This window comes from Xyrauchen texanus, chromosome 28, assembly GCF_025860055.1.
Source record: "Xyrauchen texanus isolate HMW12.3.18 chromosome 28, RBS_HiC_50CHRs, whole genome shotgun sequence".
NCBI classification, from domain to species: Eukaryota; Metazoa; Chordata; class Actinopteri; order Cypriniformes; family Catostomidae; genus Xyrauchen; species Xyrauchen texanus.
In genome coordinates this window covers 33,887,906-33,911,661 of record NC_068303.1, presented here as the reverse complement: position 1 = coordinate 33,911,661, position 23,756 = coordinate 33,887,906, and the positions used below count along the sequence as shown (strand labels likewise).

Below are 23,756 nucleotides of genomic sequence, written 5' to 3'. Positions count from 1 at the left end.
GCGTAACCAGAAGTTCATCCACTTAGAAAAGTAATCCCACCGCTAAAGAAACAATTTAGACAACTTTACAGCTGAAATAACACATTTGTATACAGAAGATGAGCACAAATCTACCGGTAAGTGCTTTAATCCCAGTAAATGCACTCTCCAGTTGAACACAACTTTCTTGTTCAGCAATATTCTCTTCGAACTGTTGCTCTGCCATGACAGTAGTTGACTTGAAAGATAAAAGTCAAAATAGAGTGGAGCGTTCTCACTGATCTCACTGTAGCACCCCTTGTGGCAACGCTGAGAATGCAACGTGTACTTTGTATTGGGTTATGAATTGCGGTCTGACACAGTTCAGAGCACAACGTTGCATGAAATCAATCTTGACTTGCAAGATGCTTCTGCATTCACGTACTTGTGTAGAGTTTGTTTGGCCCTTAGAGAGTGAGTTTTGTTACTTCCACTTTAAATAACATATGGCTTTTGGAGAAAGTTCAGTCCCTGCCACACAAACACTTTTTGAGGGAGTCCTCTCACCCCCCTCACTCAGCATTCCTGCCTGGAATCTAAGGCTGCTCGGGGTCATTCTGCAGAGCTGAACTTGAGCCTCCATAATTATTTCTCCAGTGGTGCAATTCTCCACATGACTCCACTACTTTCAGAACAGATACGCTCTCTCTCTCGCTCTCTCTCTCTCTCTCTCTCTCTCTCTCACTCTGGCTTTCTTTTTGTCTTTCTTTGTCTTTATTCCTCCCCTGCAGCTATTCATAACATAATCTGTAGCTTTTGGCCCTAAAAGTAGGTCCTGCCGTTCTGTCTTCTCTTATATCTTTCAAAATATTACCAAATATCTGTGCCCCCCTATTCCCAGCAATCCCAGCCCTGGCTATTCAGATTCATATATGAGTTTCTGTATAAAATAACATCACTGATATACAGTAAATGGCTGTGACGATGGGGGTGGCCGGACCGCGACGATGGATGCCTGGCACTGAGTTGCCTGAATCAGTGGGAGAGAGATAAAGAGGAGGTGGAGACACCAGTTGGAGAGAGAGAGAGAGAGAGAGAGAGAGAGAGAGAGAGAGAGAGAGAGATGCACGCAGCAGTGTTTGTGTGTACTGGTGTGTTTTAGCTGAAAAGCAGTTTTATGTTGTGTTTTGTTGAATGAAAGACTTTTTGGTTGTTAACCCAGTTACTGCTTCCTCCTTTCCGATGAACAAGAGGCTTGTCTGGCACAGTGATGCTAAAACCCGGGATTGGAGGAAGATGCGCTGTCAGAGAGCTCTTGCCACTGACCGAGGATCGCGATCCGGTGGTACTGGAGCGGTTCGCCGTCCACCAGGAGGCGGAGGGGCCGCTGCTGTCCTTGAGGAGTCTGCTGCAGTCTGCTAGGAGGCGCAGGAGCCCGCTGCCATCCACGAGAAGGCAGAGGAGTCCGCTTCCATCCATCAGGAGGTGGAAGAGCCCGCTGTAATCTGCCAGGAGGTGCAAGAGCCCGTTACCATCCACCAGGAGGCAAAGTCTAGTGCCATCGCCCGGTGTTGCGAAGGACCGCTGCACAGCTGGCCGAGGACCATGTGGGTGTACGAGAGCCGGAGAGATATTTTTTTTCCTTCTCTCTCTCTCCACTCTCTCTCTCTCTGCTCTCGCTCCTCTCTCTTTGTCCCTCTCCTTCCCCTCCCCGTTACTGTCCCCCCCACTGCCCCTGTTCCTGTGCCAGAGACGCCAGCTGTAGAGAGAGAGAGAGAGAGAGAAAGAGACAGAGACACACAGCAGTGTTTGTGTGTACGTGTGTGTTTTAGTTGAAAAGCAGTTTTATGTTCTGTTTTGTTGAATTAAAGTCTTTTTGGTTGTTAACCCAGTTCCCACTTCCTCCTTTCTGATGAAAAGTGACATAGGTTTGTGGATATTACTGTGATTCAGGCTTTCCTTGGGTCACAATCAAGCTTTATCCAGCCCTCGATACACTAGATTTTGTTTTACCCTCATGTTGTTAGAATCCCATTTGCTGTTATTTTTTATGTGGAACAAAAAAGAAGACATATTTGAAGAATTTTTACATCGCTCTTGTCATACAACGAGAATAGTTCATAATGAACTTGTCTTTTAAGCTAAAAAAGGACAACAAAATCACCATAAAAAATAGTCCATATAACTTATGCTCTTTATTCCACACTTTTGAAGTCTTTTGAAGCCATATGACAGTGCCCAGTTTAAAAAAATGTAAAGTCAATGTGATACGTTATTTTTAAATGTGGACACAAATGCAGACAAGACACAAACTTTGATGGAAGGGGAGATTTTCAGATAATAATGACTTCAATTTGTTGCATTAAAATATTGGGTTTGGAACAACATGAAAGAGAGAAAATAATGGGAAAAGGAAAAGATGTTAATGTGATTCAGAAGGGGCAAATTATTAAACGGCATCAAGCAAACCACTAAGTAGATTGCTGAAATCACTGGAGTTGGGTTAAGAACTGTCCAACGCATAATTAAAACATGGATGGATAGTGGTGAACCATCAGCTTCGCGGAAGAAATGTGGTCGGAAAAAAAATCTTGATTGATCATGCTCAGAGATCACTAAAACGCTCTGTGAAGTCATATCATAGAGAATCGACAGTAGAACTCACGGCTGGTTAACAGTGAAAGTAAAAGCATTTCCACATGCACAATGAGACGAGAACTTACAGGACTGGGACTAAACGGCTGTGTGGCCACAAGAAAGCAACTTGTTAATGAGGCTAATCGGAAAAAACGACTTCAGTTTTCTAGGGAGCCTAAAGATTGGACTGTAGAGCAATGGAAAAAGGTCCTGTGGTCTGATGAGTCCAGATTTACCATACACCAAATCGAAGGGTGCATCGGGGTAAGAAGAGAAGCGTATGAAGTAATGCACCCGTCATACAAGCCTCTGGAGGCTGTGTTATGGTCTGGGGTTGCTTCAATTGGTCAAGTCTAGACTCAGCAATGTTATGCAGCAGTAAAATGAAGTCAGACTACCTAAATGTCCTGAATGACCAAGTTATCCAATCAATGGATTTTTTCTTCCCTGATGGCACAGGCATATTCCAGAGCGACAATGCCAAGATTCATCATGCTCAAAATGTAAAAGAGTGGTTCAGGGAGCATGAGGAATCATTTTCACTCATGAATTGGACACCACAGAGTCCTGACCTTAACCCCATTGAAAGTCTTTGGGATATGCTGGAGAAGACGTTACGGAGTGGCTCGACTCTCCCGTCATCGATACAAGATCTCTGTCAAACATTAATGCAACTCTGAATGGAAATATATGTTGTGATGTTGCATAATGTTGTCAAAACAATGCCATTACGAATGCAACCATAATCAAAGTTAAAGGCAGTCCAACGAAATAATAGAGTATGCAACTTTTTTTTTTTTTGGCCAGGCAGTGTCAATTTCTCTGAGATTTGACACCATTAAAATCTCTTTGGCTATGCTGTATTGGAATGGAATAGAAGTAATATCGTTCATTTTCCTAACTGCTGGCTTTTTGTGGTTGCTAAGCAGCATTGGATCTTGCCAGATTAATACATAATGTGCTATGTTAGGTGTGTTCATGGTCTTTTGGTACAATGGCTTTGAATGCAACACATTCAATCAAAATTCAGGGTCAGACCTATCCGTTATATAATGCTACACACATACAATAGTAGTACATCACACAACCTCATTAAATGACCTCATGTTTTATTCAGATTGGCGTACAGGGATCATCAAAATGTTTTTTATTATTTAGCATTTTAAGCCAATTTTGTGTAGATATTTGTGTAGGAACTGTTTGCAGTCCGATCTAATGAGCCAAGACGCCGATGTAAAAATCAACCATGATTGATATTAGTACAATTCGTTCATCACACTGGAAATGGAAGATCACGTTGAGCACATTACACTGTGTGCATGCAGTTATTCCATTCATACAGAAAGTTCACATACTGAGCACAGGGCACAAACTTTGTTCTGCATAAAATGTATGAGCAGGAATGTTGTAAGCCATTCCAAACATACCCATTCATAACTGAAGCTGAAAATAAGAGGACTAGTATTGAAAAATTAAGGTATACTCTGCCCTTTTTTCCCTATAATGTAAGAGAACAGGACAAGAATTAGCTTTATTCAGTTTGTAATACATAACAAGGAGAAAACAAGAACTATGTGGATTTTGAGTGTGGTTGGATTTGTGTATTCTGAAGGTATGTTTCCAGAAAATGCTGCAGTAAGACTTTAATAATTTATGCTTTGATTACTCAATCTTGTGAGCTGGTTTTCAAGAGAAGGTTGTTACTTGATGAGGGTAATTCCTGTTTGTTCATACACTGATGAGTGTGTTTGTGTGTGGTCTTTGAAAGAATAACTTAAGGATAGCTGTATGTGGGGGATATAGTGTGTGTTCCAGAAAGACTTTGGTGTGTCTGGATTACTCAATACACCGATGAGCTGTATCTACATATTTATGTGGTCTGCCTCATACTCAGGCATGCAGGCAGAGGAGGTGGGAGGGTGAATATGAAACATTTTCCTGAAATTAAGCCATGCTGGGCATGTTAAAAATGGTGTTTTACTAAGAGTTAAGCTCAAATTAGTTCATGAATTTTAGAGGTTTACAAAGAGTCTCAGTATCTGTGTGTCATCTATTTCACACCATCATATAACTACGTAATTTATCTTTTAAACCATCAAACATCACTTGATGTTAAAATGCTGTGGTTTCTGTATTATCTCTATATGCTGGAGTACTCTGACTGTAAATAAGAACTGTTTTTTGCTGACATGGAAGAAAAATATTTGTCTTTATAGTGTTCTTCATTTCTTCCATTATAACATATGCAAACCTTAAAAGAAGTGGGTCTCACTCACTAATAAATGCATACAAATTGCTAAATAAAAACAAAAAATGTCCAGGTGCATACACACAAATTCTTACTCTCTTGATAATCAGGATTTTCCTAATTAAGGATGTGCATGCTCACAGTTTGTAATTTGCATAAAAAAAAATGCCCAAATGGTCTCCATATAAGGGATTTTCTTCAAAATAATGTTTTTATTAAATTAGTTACATGATATGCAGATTAAAAATATTTTCAAATAAGTCAGATTTACCATTTATATGTATTTAAGGCCACATCCACACTAATCCATTTTTGTTTGAGAACTCTGTTTTCTGTTTCCTAATGCCAACATTTCCAAAAAATGTGGTAATGGAGAGCATTTTCGAAATGCTCCATTTTCCGTGGAGGAAAACAGCATTCTTGTGTAGATGAGAGGCTTAAACGTCACTAAATTAAGACGTTTTCAAAAATATATATTGGCCTAAGTTTTGACTTTATACGTTCCATGTTTTTAGGGCTTCGGGAATATGTGATTTCTACGATTTTACGTTCAAATCATCACAATAAAAAAGTCATTATTTTTTTGGTCTTTGCTTTTTAGGATACCTCCAGGAAGCTTACCTCTGGACAAAACAGGCTCTTGCCATCATGGAAAAGTCCATGGTACTTCTCCAAGATGTGACTGATGGTTCTCTTTATGAGGGTGTGGCCTACGGAACTTACACCACTCGTTCACTCTTTCAATACATTTATTTGGTGCAGAGGCACTTTGCTATTGGTCACTTCAATCATCCATGGCTACACAAACACTTTGCTTTTCTCTACAGGACACTGTTACCTGGTAAGGCTTTAATCTCCCTAGTTCTGTATGAGATAGTACTGCATAGGCATAGTTTTTAAAGGGATAGTTCACCCAAAACGTATGATTGTTTTCAAATCACTCATGATTTACTAACCCTCATCTCATCTTAAACTCAAATGACTTACTTTCTTCTGCAGAACACAAAAAAAAGTATTTTGAAGAATGTATGAGGTGTTTTTTTTCTTCATACAATGCAAGTCAGTGGGTCCAAAACTTCCAAGCTCCAATAGGGACATAAAGGCAGTGTAAAAGCAATCCATCCAATTCGAGTGGTCCGTTCCACATCTTTTAAAGGTATACAATAGATTTGGGTATGAAAATGTAGCTACTTATTTGCTATAAATCTTTACATCTGTGTAAATACTCAATCCAGGTATCGTTATTAAAGCAATATCGCATGAGCAAGAGATGGTCTATCTATCAGCATGGCTGTAATTCGGCCAAAGGCACGAGGCCACAGAGTGCAGCAGGCAATCACAGCCGTGCAGATATATGGACAATACAGCACGATTGTGTGTGTGATATTGCATTTATACAACAGTTAAAAGAACATTTAAATAAATAAGTAGTGAAAAACTGAGGATTGTCCCAAAAAAATGCTCTTGTGTGTGGAACTACTTTATTACACCATGGATTCATGATCAGCCATTGCTAGTTTGAAAGATTTGCCAAAGCCTCTGTTACTAATTCAAAAACCAAACTAGTAACGGTAGCTTAGGCTATTTCTAACAAGTTATTGGAGAAACATGGATGTGTGTGTGTGTGTGTGTGTGTGTGTGTGTGTGTGTGTGTGTGTGTGTGTGTGTGTGTGTGTGTGTGTGGATGAGAGAGAGAGAGAGAGAGAGACTGAGTGTGCGATTACCTGCATCTGTAGCAGTGATGAACAGTAATGCTGCAGCTATTAGTTTAACTCTATTCCTCAGCCATAGTGACATAGCAATCCTGTCTGCGCAATCATGGAGGGATGCTGCCATACATGCTATCGGAATTATCCTACAAGTATTTCACTCATGTCCTAGTGTTTTGTTGTCAGACAGAAAACATAGAGGACGTCAGTTTCATTCTTGTATAATTGTTGAGAAACTTTTATTTGACACTGACACAGAAAGTGTACTTTCCTCCGCCATGTTGAATTTTTACATATTCGCCCAACTCTGAAACTTATAATCCTTATAATCATCCTTATAATAATCGAGAGTTTATGGCAAATGTGGCGCAAACATGTTCTGATCATTTTCACTTACAAATGAGCTTTTCGGCAAACTTGTGGCAAATAGTCCGTTGTTGCTAAAGGTTTGCTGCAGGTTCACCACTACCAGTGAAGAGCAGCAAAGGTCTGACAAACATTTGCAGTGAATCACAAGCTCATTTGATCAAAGTTTTGGACCCCTCTGGTATACATTGCGTGGACAAAAACAGCTGAGGCATTCTTTAAAATATATTTGTGTGTGTGAGTGTGTGTTCCACAGAAGAAAGAAAGTCATACAAGTTTAGGACAGCATGGGGGTAAGTAAATAATGCAAGGTGAACTATTCCTTTAAAGAGATCGAATCATACATTTATTTTTATTATTTTTTTTATATATATATATATAATTGTGTTTATTTCCCTGTAGTCTACTTATAATGTTAGTAACATTTTTGTTTGCACCAAAAAATAATAACATTATTTTATAATTATAATTTTTGTAATTTTCTATTTAATAAAATAGGATTTATTTTTTTTCTGATGTGCCTTTTAAACTTCAAACATCCCATTTGTATGTGAAATGAGTAACAATGCTTACTTTGGTTTGGCCAGAAACAATATATAAAATTTGATCAAATTAATTAATTATGTTTAGATATTCTTGACACTCTCATTAGTTAAATGCTGTGCCTCCAAAATCAGTGCTTACTGCTGTCATTCTTTGCACACAAGTGATTAATTATGGCTAAATATTTTCTACTGGTGGCTAGGTTTAAAATCCCTTTTCACAGCAAACTGATTTTGTTTCCCTCTAAACTTCATCCAGCCTCTAATTAGATCTGTGTTTTCACACTGGCTTCTGTTCAAAATATTACCTTTTACTCCTAGTCCTCACATACAAGGGGCTCTATTTTCATGGCCATGCTAGGCACAACACGCAACATCCGTTCACTACATCTTATCCAGTTTATGTGAGAGGGCTAATTATAAGCATCATTTTCATGCCAGCGCAAAGTGTGGGTGGGAGTGTTTGCGCTTTCTGTGGGTGTATGCGCGCAAACTATACGTGTATGTTAATGAAGTGGCACAAAGTGCAATTAGCTATTTTACTGAGTAATAAGTCATTGTGCTTAGATGTTTGAGAACCACGCCTAATCTCAGCACAAAGTCTAAACTCAGTTCATACATTTACAGTTTTGGGTTTATTTTGTATAGCGCCTTTCCAAAGCTCAAGGACGCTGTACAGAAATTAAACATTAGACAAAGAAGCATACAACAAATATATATTATAAAACAATGAACCATAGGAGAGAAACAAAGCAATTCTTATAAATTGGCTGTTCATTTATATCGATGTTGCTTTATACACTGTAAAAAATCCTGTTAAATTACGGTAAAAAATTGGCAGCTGTGGTTGCCAGAAATTCAACGTATAAAATACGGTAACCACGCTACAGGCTTTACAGGATGTCAGACAGATTGAGAGAAAGTGTTGTGATGCTTTGAACATACCAGTCATAATAACAGCTTTAGCATAGGTTGTTTGGTCTCATCTTATAACTGTGTACCCGTAACATGATCAAAACCAAACCAAAGCACAGGCCATGAAATGTTACAATGCAACAACAACTCTCTGTGCACATCAAGACTAAGAAGTCAGGGTAGAGAACGATCAAGCTGTTTGTGTGTCAGGTTTGTACAGATAGCAACCTTTTGCCAACAGCCTTTTGTAGCAAAGGCAAAACTGTTTGCTTAAAAAAAACAGCTCAGGAAAGGGAAAAGGTCAGCAGTCACAACACTTTCTCTCAATCTGTCTGTTTCTGCCTCATGAAACAAATTAAGTGCTGTGAGGACTGAAGACAATGGCCTAGTCTTAGCCATATTTGTATTTCTCTGTAGCAGAGTTTTGTGATTCTCTGTATATACAGTATATTTAAAAAAAAAAAAAAGTACAAACATCACAAACATCATTCTCATTAGTTAAATACTGTGCCTCCAAAATTCTGGGAATGCCCGATTATTATAAAAAAAAATTACCAAAATTTAAACAATAATGTACCGTTAAAGTACATGTACTCTCTAGTGGTACAGAAATTACAATCTTCAACTAAATATGTATCAATGTAATATTTAAATAATATTGAACAAACAAATCTAACAGCACTACCCCACTCTGTTTATGACTTATTGAGCTGTATAGCCAGTGTATGTTAAGCAAAGCTAAAGGTTTATTCACAAAGGCTATTTGTTGGTTTGCTTCTGTGCTTCTGCAGGTTTTCAGAGGACAGTTGCAATTGCAGATTCCAACTATAACTGGTTCTATGGGCCGGAGAGTCAGCTGGTGTTTTTGGATCGGTACGTCATGAGAAACGGCAGTGGGAATTGGCTGGCTAATGTAATCAGGCAGAACCGTGTTCTGGAGGGCCCAGGAACGGCAGGGAAGGGTCAGCGCTGGTGCACACTGCACACAGAGTTCCTCTGGTAAGATTTAATCAAAGTGCTTCAATATTTCCAAAGTTTTCCTGGTGCAAGTTGTTACTAACACCTGTTTTACACCACATGCCAAAGCAGGACAGAACGTATCGGTTACCTAACGTAACCTCGGTTCTCTCTAGATGAGGGAACGAGTATTGCGTAAGCTAGCTTACGCTACGGGAAAGATTCATCTTTTCTGAGATATTGAAGCCAAAAAATTATCCTTAATTTTTGTATCCATTGTCAACGCAGTGCGGCAGCTGCAGACCTTGAGCGGGCTAGCTAGCGAGCTCATAGGTTGCTCTGCGGCAACTGCTGCAGCCTATAGACGAGCTTGGGCTGAACTCGCGATCCAATGAGAGGCGTCCGCGCGCTCACTGCATCAAAGCCCGCCAAAAGGGCGTGACTAGAGTGCATATAAGCGTAGTTCGTAGGCTGGAACCCTGGTTTTCATTGACTGAAGCGTAAAAGTCGCCGTGGGCGCTGAAGCACGGCCGGCTACGCAATACTCGCTCCCTCATCTAGAGAGAACCGAGGTTACGTTAGGTAACCGATACGTTCTCTTACGAGAGGTTCTCTCAGTATTGCGTAAGCTAGCTTACGCTACGGGAACCCATTGTCAACGCCGTCGCGCCAAGCATCCACTGTATAAGCCCCAGGGAATTAAGGGGGACCCGGGAGCCCTTATGAGTGGGGAAATAATATTTGGCCGGCAAGAATGCGGGTCATTGATTGTGTAATACATAAGCACATAGTAGGACGGAATCGACAGAGCGGCGGTGCCGGTCTGTGTGGAATGTGTCCCATCAGTGCAGCTCACCAGGGGAGCTGTAGCGTATTAAACCGCTAGTAGTTTTGCCTGCAGAGCGGGCACTTCCATATTGTAAAATCTGACAAAGGTGGAGGGGAAGTCCATCCCGCTGCCACACATATGTCGTGAATGGAAATTCCGCTGGACCATGCCCACGAGGATGCCATGCCTCTAGTGGAGTGAGCCCTAATGCCCAACGGGCATGGCAGGTCTTTTGACGCGTATGCAGCAGCAATAGCGTCCACTATCCATCTAGATAGTGTCTGTTTCGAGGCGGCGAGACCTTTGGTGCGCCCAATCGAAACGAAAAGCTGCTCGAGCGCCTGAAAGCAGCGGAGCGTGCAGTATACAATCTCAGTGCTCTGACCGGGCAAAGGAGATTGGCGTCGCGTCAGCTATCCGGTGCTGGCAGCCGATAGGGAAATGACCTGTGCTCTGAAAGGAGTACCGATCACCTTGGGAACATAGCCGTGTCTAGGCTTTAAAATGACCTTGGAGTCACTTGGTCCAAACTCAAGACACGCAGCGCTGACAGACAGCGCGTGAAGGTCTCCCACACGCTTGACTGATGACAGGGCAGTCAGAAAAACGGTTTTGAGTGAAAGGTATTTCAAATCCACGGATTGAAGTGGTTCGAAAGGGGGCTTTCATAGTTTCGAGAACTATAGAAAGATCCCAGATAGGAACCGATGGGGGCGCGGGGTTCATCCTTCTAGCTCCCCTGAGGAAGCGGATGACCAGCTCGCTTTTACCCCATGACTGGCCGTGCAGGGTTCAGCTGAACGCCGCAACGGCCGCCACATACACTTTGAGCGTGGATGGGGATCTGCCCTCATCCAGCAGCTCTTGTAGAAATACGAGCAGCGACGACACCCCACATGTCCGTGGGTCCAGGTCTCTGTCGGTGCACCATTTTGAGAACACAGACCATTTTGACGCATAGAGTCTTCTCGTGGAAGGGGCTCTAGCGTGTATGATGGTGTTTATTACTCCTTCTGGCAGAGCGACGGGTAGTCGTTGATCACCCACGCATGCAGCTCCAGTGCTCTGGGTGGGGATGCCAGATTGTGCCGCGAGCTTGAGAGAGGAGATCTGCTCTCACTGGGATGGGCCACGGCGCTGTCAGTGACAGCTGCGTAAGCTCCGGGAACCATGTCTGATTCTCCCAACGCGGGCTATGAGGAGCACCGAGTGACGCGCTTCCCTGATCCTCTGCATTACCTGTGGCAATAGCGAGACGGGAGGGAAGGCGTAAGCCGGGCGCCTGGGCCAGTCCTGGGCCAGCTGCGTCCTCGCTCGAGAAAAATACTGGGCAGTGAGAGTTCTCTTTGGACGCAAAGAGGTCTATCTCTGCTCTGCCGAATAGGTGCCATAACGCCTGGACTGTTTGAGCGTGCAGGGACCATTCCCCTGGGGAATATTGTCTCTGGACAGTCTGTCCGGGCCGTCGCTCAGGTGGCCTGGCACGCGCGTCGCCCTCAGCGAGCGCAGGTGGCACTGGGACCAACTCAGTATGCGTTTTGTCAGATGGAAGAGGTTCCTGGATCTGACACCGCCCTGACGGTTTAGGTAGGATACCACAGATCTGTTGTCCGAACGGACCAGGACGTGGTGACCCTGAATGACCGGGAGATAGCGCACGAGCGCGTACTCGACCGCTATCATTTCCAGACAATTTATGTGAAGGAGCTTTTCCTGAACTGACCATAGGCCGAAAACCGGAGAGCCCTCGCGAGACCGCGCCCAACCCGTGTTGGACGCGCCTGTCGAGATGACTTTTCGGCGAGATACAGCTCCCATTGTCACTCCCCGCTGATACCATTCGGCCACTGTCCAGGGCTGCAGAGCTGATATGCAGGTCTGAGTCACCTTGATGGGCTGGCGCCTGTGGCCCAAGCCCGGCGAGACGCGCGGTGTTTAGCCAATGCTGAAGCGGGCGATGTGCAGTAAACCCAGCTGAAGTACTGCTGCGGCTGAGGCCATGTAACCTAGCACTCTCTGGAATTTCTTCAGAGGCGTGAGGCTGTTCATCTGAAAAGATGCGGCTAGTCGCTGAACACGGCGCGCGCGCTGTGTAGATAAGCGAGCCGTCATTGCCACGGAGTCTAGTTCTATTCCCAGGAAGGAAATGGTCTGACTGGGCTGTAGTGAGCTCTTGGTCCAATTGACTGCAAGACCCAAACTGTTCAGATGGCTGAGGAGAACTGCTCTGTGAGACAGAAGCTCCATATGTGACTGAGCCATAATCAGCCAGTCGTCCAAATAGTTCAGAATTCGCAAACCCTGACTCCGCAGGGGTGCGAGCGCCGCATCCATGCACTTCGTGAAAGTACGGGTGCTAAGGACAGGCCGAACGGAAGGACGGTGTATTGATAAACCTGGCCGTCGGCTGAATCTCAAGAATGGCCTGTGACGGGATTTATCTGAATCTGAAAGTATGCATCTTTCAGATCGAGAGAAATAAACCAGTCCCCTGGCACATGCGCGAGGAGTTTCCTGATTGTAAGCATTTTGAACGGTCTTTTGCAAGCACCTTGTTCAAAACCCTGAGATCTAATATGGGTCTGAGGCCGCCGTCTTTCTTGGGAACAAGAAAATAACGGCTGTAAAGCCCCGACTCAGCTCAGAGAGGGTGGCACTTTTTCTATGGCCCTTTTGCACAGAAGGCTTGCTATTTCTGAACGAAGCATGCACGCTGCTTCCGTGTTCACAGTGGTTTCGAGCCGCGCTCTGAAGCGAGGGGCGGCGATCGAACTGTAGCAAATAGCCCTGTTGTATTGTGCTTAACACCCACTTGGATATCCCTGGAATAGCTTCCCACGCTTTGAAGCGTAACGCTAGAGGGTGAATGGCCAATTCGCTCTGATTGCCGCACACAGAGCTGAACAAAATGTGTGAGCGCGTTTAGTGTGTTCATGCATGATTGCTCGCAGACAGCATGAACAGGCTGTTTTGTGAGTGACTTCCGATTGGAATGAATGGGGAAAGAGTCACATCTGTTACGTGATGCGCAAGCATAGTCATGGGCACGGGACTTACACACAGAGGAATGGTTGCTGGCCGTGTAACAGAGCGGGCAGAGAATGGGCGCACGACGCATTTGCGGGCGCATTTATTGACTCTAGCGCCGAGCGGTTCGTGAATCGCTTTATGTGAGCGTGCTCTGGTGGGGACACGAGACATGCAGTGCTTGTGTGCAGAAGTGAACACTGGATTGTGGGCACATTTTCTACACATAGGGCTGGTCGTGTGACAGAGCGGGCAGAGAATGGGCGCCGCGACGCATTTGTGGGCGCCTTCATTGACTCTGACGCTCGAGCGGTTCAGTAATCGCTTTATGAGAGCGTGCTCTGATAGGGGCACGGGATGTGTTATGCTTGTGTGTAGGGGCTAACACTGGGTTGTGGGCACTTTTTCTACACATAAGACATGTTTGCTCTTTACAAGATTTATTTGGGTCGCCGTGAAAACGGCGTTTGAGTGCAGGCAAGCGGGCAGTGTCACCGGCTTGTTGGCTGCTAAATTCACCACTGTAGTAGCCTGAGAGAAGGGGACTGACAGGGGTAAAGCTTTGACAGTGGTCCGCCGCGGCGGGACTGAGCCGTCGCTTGTTCAACACAGTTAGGAAGACTTCGGCTGCTCGGGTTTCAGCGTTACCTTAGATCGAGGCCCGCGGGGAGGCGGTCTGCGGCGGCTGTCTGAGCGCTGATCGAGGGCGGCCGCCCTGTCGACGCTGAGAAGTCTGAGATTGTTGAACTGGGCGCTGTGAAGAAGCTCGTGCAGGAGGCTGATCACGTGAGCGGCCTGCAGAGGAGCTAGCGCGACGCGGCAGGAAGAGGTTCATGGCTTGGGTGGCTTTCTGGACTTCTGAGAAGCGGTCAACAATGCCACTCACCGCGGAGCCGAAGAGACCGGTTGGAGAGAGCGGTGCGTTGAGGAACGTGGAGCTCTGCTTCTCCCATGTCGGCTAGTGTTAGCCATAAGTGTCTCTCGGTCACAGTCAGCGAGGCCATGCACTTCCCTAGAGCTTGGGCTGCAGCTTTGGTAGCGCGAAGGGCGAGGTCTGTCGCGCCGTAGATCAGTAACAGCCTCTGGGTGCCTGCCTTTCTCATCCCACTCCGAAGAAGGTCTGCTTGTAGGATCTGTAAAACGGCCATTGAGTGCAGAGCAGATGCGGCTTGGCCGGCGGCGGAATAGGCGCGGCCAACATAGGCGGAAGTCGCTCTGCAGGCCTTAGACGGGAGCACAGGCTTGGAACGCCATCTCGCGGAGGGCGGACAAAGGTGTGCTGCTACCGAGTCCTCGACCGGGGATGGAGGAGTAGCCTCTTCAGTGGCGCCGTCCACCGACGCGAGAGAGGTGGAGACGTGTGAACGGGTCCTGGCTGAAAACGGAGCGCTCCACGACTTTGCAAGCTCCGTATGTAATTCCGGCAGGAAGGGAGCGGCCCGGCCGCTGGTGTAGAGCGGCGATGGCTTTGAAGAAAGCAGCCGCCGAGTCTGTTGGGTGCCTGCTCAGGGGCGGTGACCACTCGAGCCCGAGGCGGTCGACGGCCTGTGTGAGGAGGCGTGTTAACTCCCCTTCGACTCCGGCGCGGGTCCTGCTGGATTCCTGGGCTGAGGAGGAGGCTTGGGAGCCTGTCCACTCCTCGCTGTCCGAAGCCATGATGGAACAGCAGCCCTTATCCTCCGCTCGTCATCCGAGATGGCAGCAGTGCGGCCGCCGGCGGCAACTGCGCGTCCCGGGGCGGGGAGGGTGAAAGCGATGCTCGAGGGAGAGGCTCGGCGAGGCAGTCGCTTCAACCACAGTTTCCGGCAGCCTTTGTGAGCGGCGCTTCTTCCTGCGCGGCTGAGGGTAGGCGGCGTGGCGGTTTCTGCTTTGACCGCTTCGAGTCGAGCCCGCAGGGTCGACATCGGTAGCTCCTCGCAGAAATCGCATCCGCCCTCAGTGAGGGCGAGCTCTGCGTGCCCCAGTCCCAGGCAGAGAGCGCAGATGATGTGGCGGTCTCCTGTGCTGAGAAGGGCGCGACATGAGGCGCAAGTGGAGCGAGGCATCTTGAAAAAGACGCTCGTACTCTTTTGTGAATAGTTCTTGAGAACTAGCTTGCTTAATAAAAGGATACGTCGTCGGATGGCGTAGCTCGCAGGATGGCTGAAGGTGGCTGAGACGGCCGGCTTCTTCTAGCGCTGTCCACGCTTGCTAGATGCCCCTCAAACGGCGACGCGGCTTCCAGGTCAGCGATGCGGAGAGCTTCGCTGAAGAGATGAAAATCAGGGTTCCAGCCTACGAACTACGCTTATATGCACTCTAGTCACGCCCTTTTGGCGGGCTTTGATGCAGTGAGCGCCGGACGCCTCTCATTGGATGCGAGTTCGCCCAAGCTCGTCTATAGGCTGCAGCAGTTGCCGCAGAGCAACCTATGAGCTCGCTAGCTAGCCCGCTCAAGGTCTGCAGCTGCCGCACTGCGTTGACAATGGATACAAAAATTAAGGATAATTTTTTGGCTTCAATATCTCAGAAAAGATGAATCTTTCCCGTAGCGTAAGCTAGCTTACGCAATACGAGAGAACCTCTCGTAAGAGAACCAGTGCGTATATTGTTTCTGCCGTCCATGTTAACAAATGAGTGTATTTACATCTGAAGCAGAAGCAGCGCGTGAGCAGCAGAGCAGCGGGAGTTTCGTTGTTGAGTTTATTTTTGCAGCGTTGAAAGTGCGTTGTTGATTAACATCATGAAGAGGAGTTGACACAAAAAAAAAAACTAGATATTGCCCAGAATAAGCATATATTTGTAGTCTAGTGTGTTTTTATTTTAATTACAGTTCGTAGAAAGAAAAAAAAAAGTATGACACAAAAAGAAAATGTAAATATTTGAATTATTTAGCTTAAGCAGACATACGGTTTTTTTTTATTCAAAACTACAGTTTACTAAATATTCTGCTCTTTTATATACTATTACATTGAGAGCAGGTCTAAAAGGGTTAACAGCAATACAGCCACGTGCGGCTAAACGTAAACAAAAGCATACAACAGCGCATGTGGTCGGTAAATCCAGATAAACACTTGTATATTAAAGTGCTCTATTGCCCTAAAAGTTTTATAAGGATTAATTAACAAAGGAAAAAGCGTGGGATGCTGTACCTGCTGTTGCTAAAGATGGTGAGTTAACATATTGGAAGTGCGTCCTTTCTGTGAGGAAATTATTCAACACTTAAATTTTTTGGCTAGCGTTTGAACAAAAATATATCGCTACTGAACGTTTGTGCGTAATTACTTATTTCTGACTATATTATTAAGCTATATTAAGTGTGAAGTGATCAAACCGGCCACTGTAGTGCAAAACAACATTCAGGTTCAGCGTCCTCCCCTTCCCCTAAATAATGATGTTTCAAAATGAGCAGAGCTTAATGTGTTGGCTGTCACTACATTAAATAATTCTACAAAACTACATTAGATAACACCAGCATCATGTAAATAAGATTTCATGATGATCAAGCTAGAAACACTTAGCTATTAATAGCTGCCTCCAAGTGTGGGCTACTTCCATTATCAATAAAACACAGTTGTTGTTGCAGTGCACATATTCAATATTCAAATGTCTTAAAAGTTGATTTAAATTAACCAAGTTATTTACTGCGTTTAGTAAGCTCTATGATCCGTCTATTGGACGGGTGCCCATTCATCCCACTAGATCTTCAATGATGATCTTGTTCATGCAAGATTATCATTAGATAATTTTTGACCTCAGTGGTTGCACTTTGGAAATTAAAAACAGTCATTTGCCATCTGAGTTTATGCGATTCGTGAAAATCTACTTATACCAGCTGCGTGGCAAATGGGTCTTATTAGAGCAGACGCAATAGCAATGACCGCTTCCTGAATTCGTGAAAACGAGCGATTCCTGAAATATGTTATTCATGCCATATTCTTTATGTTGGCTACATCTCAAACAGTGTAAACCTGCAGTGAGTGAAAGCAGTCATTGTAATGGGAGAGTTTGTCACGTTGATAATTGGAAAAGAGTGTTATGGATCTTAACCCCATTGAGCTTTTGTGGGATCAGCTAGACTGTAAGGTGTGTGAAAAGAGCCCGACAAGACAGTCACATCTATGGCAAGTGCTACAGGAAGTGTGGGGTGAAATGTCACCTGAGTATCTGGACAAACTGACAGCTGGAATGCCAAGAATCTGCAAAGCTGTCATTGCTGCACATGGAGGATTTTTTGATGAGAACTCTGAAGAAGTTTAAAATGTTTTTCAAATTGTAATTTTACACATTATTAATGTCCTGACTACACATTGTGATCAGTTGAATGACACTTTGGTGAATTAAAGCACCAATTACTTTCCAAAAGAGCAAAATCTGTACATTATTCCAAACTTTTGGCGACCACTGTACATCACTTACTATATTAATGTATTACTGAACGATAATGAACTGCAAAAAAGGTATAAAGACAAAAAAAAAAAGGCGAACAAAACCTGCATGCTGTTTCTCGCAGATGCAGGTGAGATTTAATCACTAACGCAACATTTTGAGCAAAATTATCGGTTGTTTTATTGGAGTACCTGTGTTAGATCAGCTTCAGATGTGTGTGCTTGTCATCTTGTCAGCCTGCATGTTGATATCAGACAGACACCCTGAGGAAGAGCCGTGAAGTTCTCATCCTCGGGTATGCAATTACTTTTTCAAGTTTTCTGATTGGACGGTTATTTCCTTTTAAATTTGCATGTAAGTTTCAACTTTTATTCAGTGGGTGATTGATTGGTGAGAGGTGGTGCTTCACTACCATCCGGGGCACATCAGGACAGCGTTTTAAACCTCAAATGAAATGTGGTGAAATGTGGTTTTAGACTACTTCACCCTCTACAGGTAAAACAGGTTCTAAAATGACTGCAGACAGAGCTAAGGAATGCCACAGGACAACTTATCTCACCCATATTAGTTTCCCCCAGGAAAAAGGTGGATAGAGCGCAGTAGTTACTGCAGCAGAAATGCTGCTCACACACTGCATCGGCGTGTGATTTAAAACAGGCATAAGTTGTAGCGTTCCATACGTTACATATATTCCTTTTGGAGACACATTCATGGAAAGATAGATAGATGAATGGATGGATGGAGATCAAGCACCAGAAATTAGTTTTTTGTGGCTTCACCACTAAATTTAGTTGTGTTTCTCTTTCTCTGTGCAGGTATGACGCCAGTCTGCAGCCCACCCCACCTCCTGATTATGGTACATCCCGCCTGCATTATTTCAAAGACTGGGGAGTGGTGACATATGGAAGTGCCCTACCTGCTGGTAGTAACCACACATTTCTGTCCTTTAAGTCAGGGAAGCTTGGCGGACGTGCAATTTTCGACATTGTTCACCAAAACAAATACAAAGACTGGATCAAAGGGTGGAGGAACTTTAATGCCGGTCATGAGCACCCCGACCAGAACTCTTTTACCTTCGCCCCAAATGGGGTTCCATTCATCACAGAAGCATTGTACGGGCCCAAATATACCTCCCTCAATAATGCCGTCATGTTCGGGCCTGCTGTATCTGAGAGCTGCTTCGCACCATGGGAAGGCCAAGTTACGGAGGCGTGTAACTCTAAATGGCTAAAATATAAGCACGGGCAAGCAGCAGATTGCCATGGTCAGGTAGAGGCAGCTATAGAGCGGCAGGGCATGGTGTTCATTCGTGGCGAGGGTCAGGCAGCTTACAACCCTGAGCTGAAGATCAAGAATTTTCAGAGGAACCTGCTGCTGCTTCATCCTCAGCTGCTGCTGATGGTCGACCACATTCAGCTACATCCAGACAGCTCAACACGCAGCGTGAGCAGCTTCTTCCACAACACAGACCTGTCCTTCCAGAACACCCAGATTGATGGGATACATGGTGCTCTGATCAGACACGGAGATGAATCATACAAGATGTTCTGGCTGGATGAAACGGGTGGCAGTGAAAGGGCAATAATAGGCTATAGGAGCTACCCCCGTGGATACCCCTATAATGGGTCAAACTATGTAAATGTGACTATGCCACTGAGGTACCCTAGCAGCAGAGTGGCTTACATCTTCTTTGGTCCAGGAGTGGATGTGCAAAATTTCAGCATGCATGGTGACTCCGAAAGAATAGACATATATCTGGTCACCAGAGAACACACTTACACCATCTATCTCCTCACAGGTGAGGCCCCCACCAAACCTCTGTATGCTATGGTATTGGTGGATCAAAAGAAAGTGGTGTTTGAAAGAGCATCAGGTATAGAGGAGCAGCCCCTGGAAGAAGTAGAAGAATATGTTAATGTTGTGGAGGACAATCTTCAGCATGTCAAACCAGTCTTCCAGCAGCTAGAAAGACACATCCTGTCACGAGTTCTTAACACAGACAGCTTCCACAAAACTGCTGAGCGCCTCCTGAAGTCTTCAGACAAGAGGAAGGCACCAGGGACTGTTAAGAAGATGTTTGCCCTCTCTAAGAAGCAGGGAAAGGGGAAGGGATACAAGAAGGCAAGCTTCTCTGAAAGCCTACCAGACATCTTTGCCCAGATTGAGGCGAGTGAGAAGAAGGAGAGACAGCAGACAATGAAACGTGCCTACGAGGAGTTTCCAGAGGAGGCAGATGGTGACTCAAGAGCATTCATTGAATACAGTGATGTACGAAAGGGCAGAAAAGTGGGATTTGTGAAGGGGCGGAAATTCAAAGAAGTGCGCCTGGGAGCTACGAGAGGGAGTGATGATGAGTTCGGCTCCACCACGTACATCCGCCTGTTCCTCGTTTTAAATATAGCCACTTTCTTTCTTTTGCTGGCAGTGCTGTTGACGCGCTTCCAGAGGGCTCAGAGTTTGCACACACAGCGTTGCCTCTATGGTGTCCTCCTCATAGACAGCTTCATTCTGCTCTGTCTGTATTCCTCCTGCTCGCAGACACAGTGCTGACATCATCACTGTGCATAGAGAATTTTTTAAGAATCTTAACACAGCTCTCTTCCATACACTTAATGTCTCTCATCATAAAAGTAGTCACACCAGTGGTTCCCAACCTTGATCCGGGAGTACCCCCAACACTGCATGTTTTGGATGTCTCCCTTATCAAATATACCTGATTCAACTCATCAGCTCATTAGTTGAGGCTCCATGAGCAGAATTGGATGTGTCAAATAAGGGAGACATCCAAAATGTGCAGTGTTGGGGGTACTCCAGGACCAGGGTTGGGAACCACTGGTCTACACTATAGTTTTCTGAAGCCACACCATACCTCTCAAAATAAATATGTTTCCTGTAGTACAGCTTAGACATGATTGACATCAAACATCATACAGGACAACTTGTGCAATAGACATTTTAACGGACAATGTCCAGTATTTTAGTGCCAAAATATGTCCGGATTGAAGGCCTTGTGTCTTATTACAATGGCAAAATATTCATGCATCCCATGTTCACATGACGAAAAGTTGGCAACCCAAAATGCAGCATCAAGTTCTGGTGTTATGGACTGCTTTTTTTTTTTTTTTTTTTTTGAGCACCGATGTGGTCACGAACTGTCATAAGAGCTGCTTAACAACTTACAATGATAGAGTAATTTTAACGACAAAAATAACATTTTCGGGTGAACTATCACTTTAATGTCAGCCATTTTTCCTGCTCACAGGCACAGTGCTTACATCATCACTCTGAGACAGATGAATGGAAGAATACGCCTTCTCCACCATGCAGCATTGCTGCAGTTTTTACAGTACACCTCAAACTGAGCCAGTGTTAGCATACAGGTGTCTGAGAAAAGTTGATTCCAACTAGGAATTCATATTTTTTGTTGTTGATGTTGTTGTTGTTTTTCAAAATTAGCCAACCCACCTCAAATCAAAAGCTTCTGTGGAGCTTTGTAATAAAATTTACATGAAATTTGTCTTGTGGGACTCTCCATGGCTAGCCACTTTTATCCAGATACGCTGCAAGCTAAGCACATTTGCTAACAACATGGACTTAAAAAATATGTGTAAATTGTATATATGTTAAAGCAAAGTATATTTTTGGGTGTTGTTTTATACTCTTGCTAATTAAAAGGCAACTACAGGAATGTGTTGTGTATTTTGGTTCCTGTTGGATTGTTTAGCATATTTCTGTCATGAAAATGTGTCATTTCAATTGTACGGTAATACAAAACTTCTCCAGCCCCAAAAAAAGAAACAGACCTTACTACAATGTAACAGGGTTTCCGTTGTCATGGAAAACCTGGACATTTCTGGGCCATTTATAATTGTGATTTCCAAGCCAGGAAAAGTCATGGAAATGCTCAAATTCATGGATAAGTCATGTTTAGTAAGTAATATCTTTAAAAATTAATATCCAGTAATCACGATCGACTGGAGAAGTACTTGACATTTATTGGTCAAAAGGTGTGTGAACCCTGGTGTCATCACTATAGATGTTCTAAGAAACATGCAAGTCTAGTATGAAAATGTATTGAAGTCCTGCCATTTTAAATAACCTCAGTTAAAACACAAATATCTCTTCAGAATCAAATGCTAAATCAGTCAGGGAATGTAAAATATAGATTTGGAAGGTAATTTGTTTGTATGATCCAGCAGTGAGTCTTACGTGACAGTTGCTTACAGTCACAGGCTGGGTGTAAAGGATTAATGGAAAGAAGGAGGAGCTAATTGTCAAATTAACAAAACGTTTAAAAAGAGAGGGAAAAGGCCAACATGGAGCGGCAGTGAGAGAGAGAGAGAGAGAGAAAAAACAATTACTCGCTGGTTCTCCGATACGCTGTAGCTTGTTCTTTGGCCACTCCTCCACACTCTAATGGATGACAGCCGCACCTCCCCAGATGGATCGGAGGCAGACCTCCGGCCCCTGGCGAACGGAACGCCCCTCTGCGTTTTTGTTGGACGGTAGGGGTCTCCCCCACCCCTGGCAGCAGTAACCGTTCCAGGTGGTTGGTTGGGAGCCCCTCCTCCCCTCGCGATCATAACATATTATACATATGTTATTATTGCAATTAATTTCTACGGAGGAAAAAATACTGAGTGCACCTTTAACAGGATGCCTAATAAGATATTAATAAGGACTACATTTAGCCATTGCTCCTGAAAACATGTAATGTTGAAACATTTCGATTAGAGAAGAATGAAAAAGCGTGTGAACGGGTACATTTTAACCAAAAGTTTGAACTGTGTTCTCAGGACTAGGGTATTGGGACAAGCTGTCACATTTTTATTTGGTTAGGGTACAATGTGGTTAAAGGCCCCGCAGGGTAAAAGGCTCTTTTGGTTTATTTTCTCCCAAAACACTTAAAAGCAACAAACCCAACCACAGTCATTTCCTAAACGCCTGTTTGTCACTACACTGCAACATTTTCCTGATTCATGAGATCCATGTGTGTGGTGTCTAAAGTTTGATTCTGAGGCAGTTTGATCTCATTTTAAATATCATTTAAACTGTTATGGATTTATGTAACTAATGAAAATCCCTGAAATGAACACATTTATTTTGAGACCAAATACTTTTTATTGATTCACACGACTAAAAAAGAAAAGAAAAATATATATGCACAGAATCAACATTTAACCTCTACTACCACCCCTCCCAATCCCCAACTCCACCTGACCCTCAACAAACACCCAAGACTAAATACTTAATACTTATCTTGTTCAGTTTTATTCAAGGTCAATAAAAGGTGTACTCAGTAAATTTTTGCTCATGTTCTCTTTGTCTTACAGTGACACCTAGTGGTGTGGATGCAGCAACATTCTAAATCTTTCATTTTCAGAAATTCACTCTTCACAGTTAGCCATTATTAATTTAATCCAGGAGTGAAAGTGTCGGATAACAAGACAGTTACTGAGATTAAGTGAGTAGTATTCAGCTGGTCATGTGATTCTAACATGGCAGCCCCCCATGTAGCATAAAACAGCTTTTATAATGATACTAATATGACTAGAGTTCTCATCTCATGTGAGTGGTCTTGATTTCATACATATGTAATGTCTGGCTTTCAAATTAATTTTTAGGAGTAAAACTGTTTTAATGATCCCGCCCTTTTTATATGAAATAATATGTAGTTATTTTGAGTAAGTGTTTAATTCATTTGTTACCAAAAATAGCATCTTGCTGTCTCAAAATTATTTGCATTAGTTGACAAATTTTGCACTATAACTATTTCCGCTATATCTACACAATATCACTTTTTTATAAAAATCTCTCAGCTTTGTAGATCAATATAATGCAAGTAAATGCTGACCAAAACTTTGAAGCTACAAAAAGCAGATAAAGGCATCTTTTTCACTGTATATCTTGCCATCAGCAGTCTCCTTGGTGATGAAGATTTCAGTGCTCTGCGCATGCGTCAAGCAATAGGAGGTATAATCAAGGTTAAAATCACGATTGTGCTGAAAGACTGCAATGGCAAAATGTACAGTAAAAAGGGAGTTACATTTTGAACCCGATTGGATCACGTCAGAAACCAAACTGGAGTCTTATGGATTACGGATGTGGTGTTTTGGACCCCATTCACTTACATTGTATGGACCTACAGAGCTGAAATGCTCTTCTAAAAATCTTAGTTTGAGTTCAGCAGAAGAAAGAAA

At 43.9% G+C, this 23,756-nt stretch overlaps 1 protein-coding gene across 2 annotated transcripts in view; it reads left to right on the top strand.

The window, feature by feature from the left end:
• dse (dermatan sulfate epimerase) overlaps positions 1–21,584 on the top strand; it is a 33,407-nt gene extending 11,823 nt beyond the window's left edge. Inside the window, exons 3-5 of one of the 2 annotated variants that reach the window (XM_052096482.1) lie at positions 5,445–5,684; positions 9,167–9,374; positions 18,372–21,584. In XM_052096482.1, coding sequence (XP_051952442.1) covers positions 5,445–5,684; positions 9,167–9,374; positions 18,372–20,106 — 2,183 coding nt within the window. In that variant the 3' untranslated portion in view covers positions 20,107–21,584. The remainder of the gene's footprint in view (positions 1–5,444; positions 5,685–9,166; positions 9,375–18,371) is intronic. The other variant, XM_052096481.1, reaches the window with a different exon arrangement.
• The last annotated feature ends 2,172 nt before the right edge of the window (positions 21,585–23,756 follow it).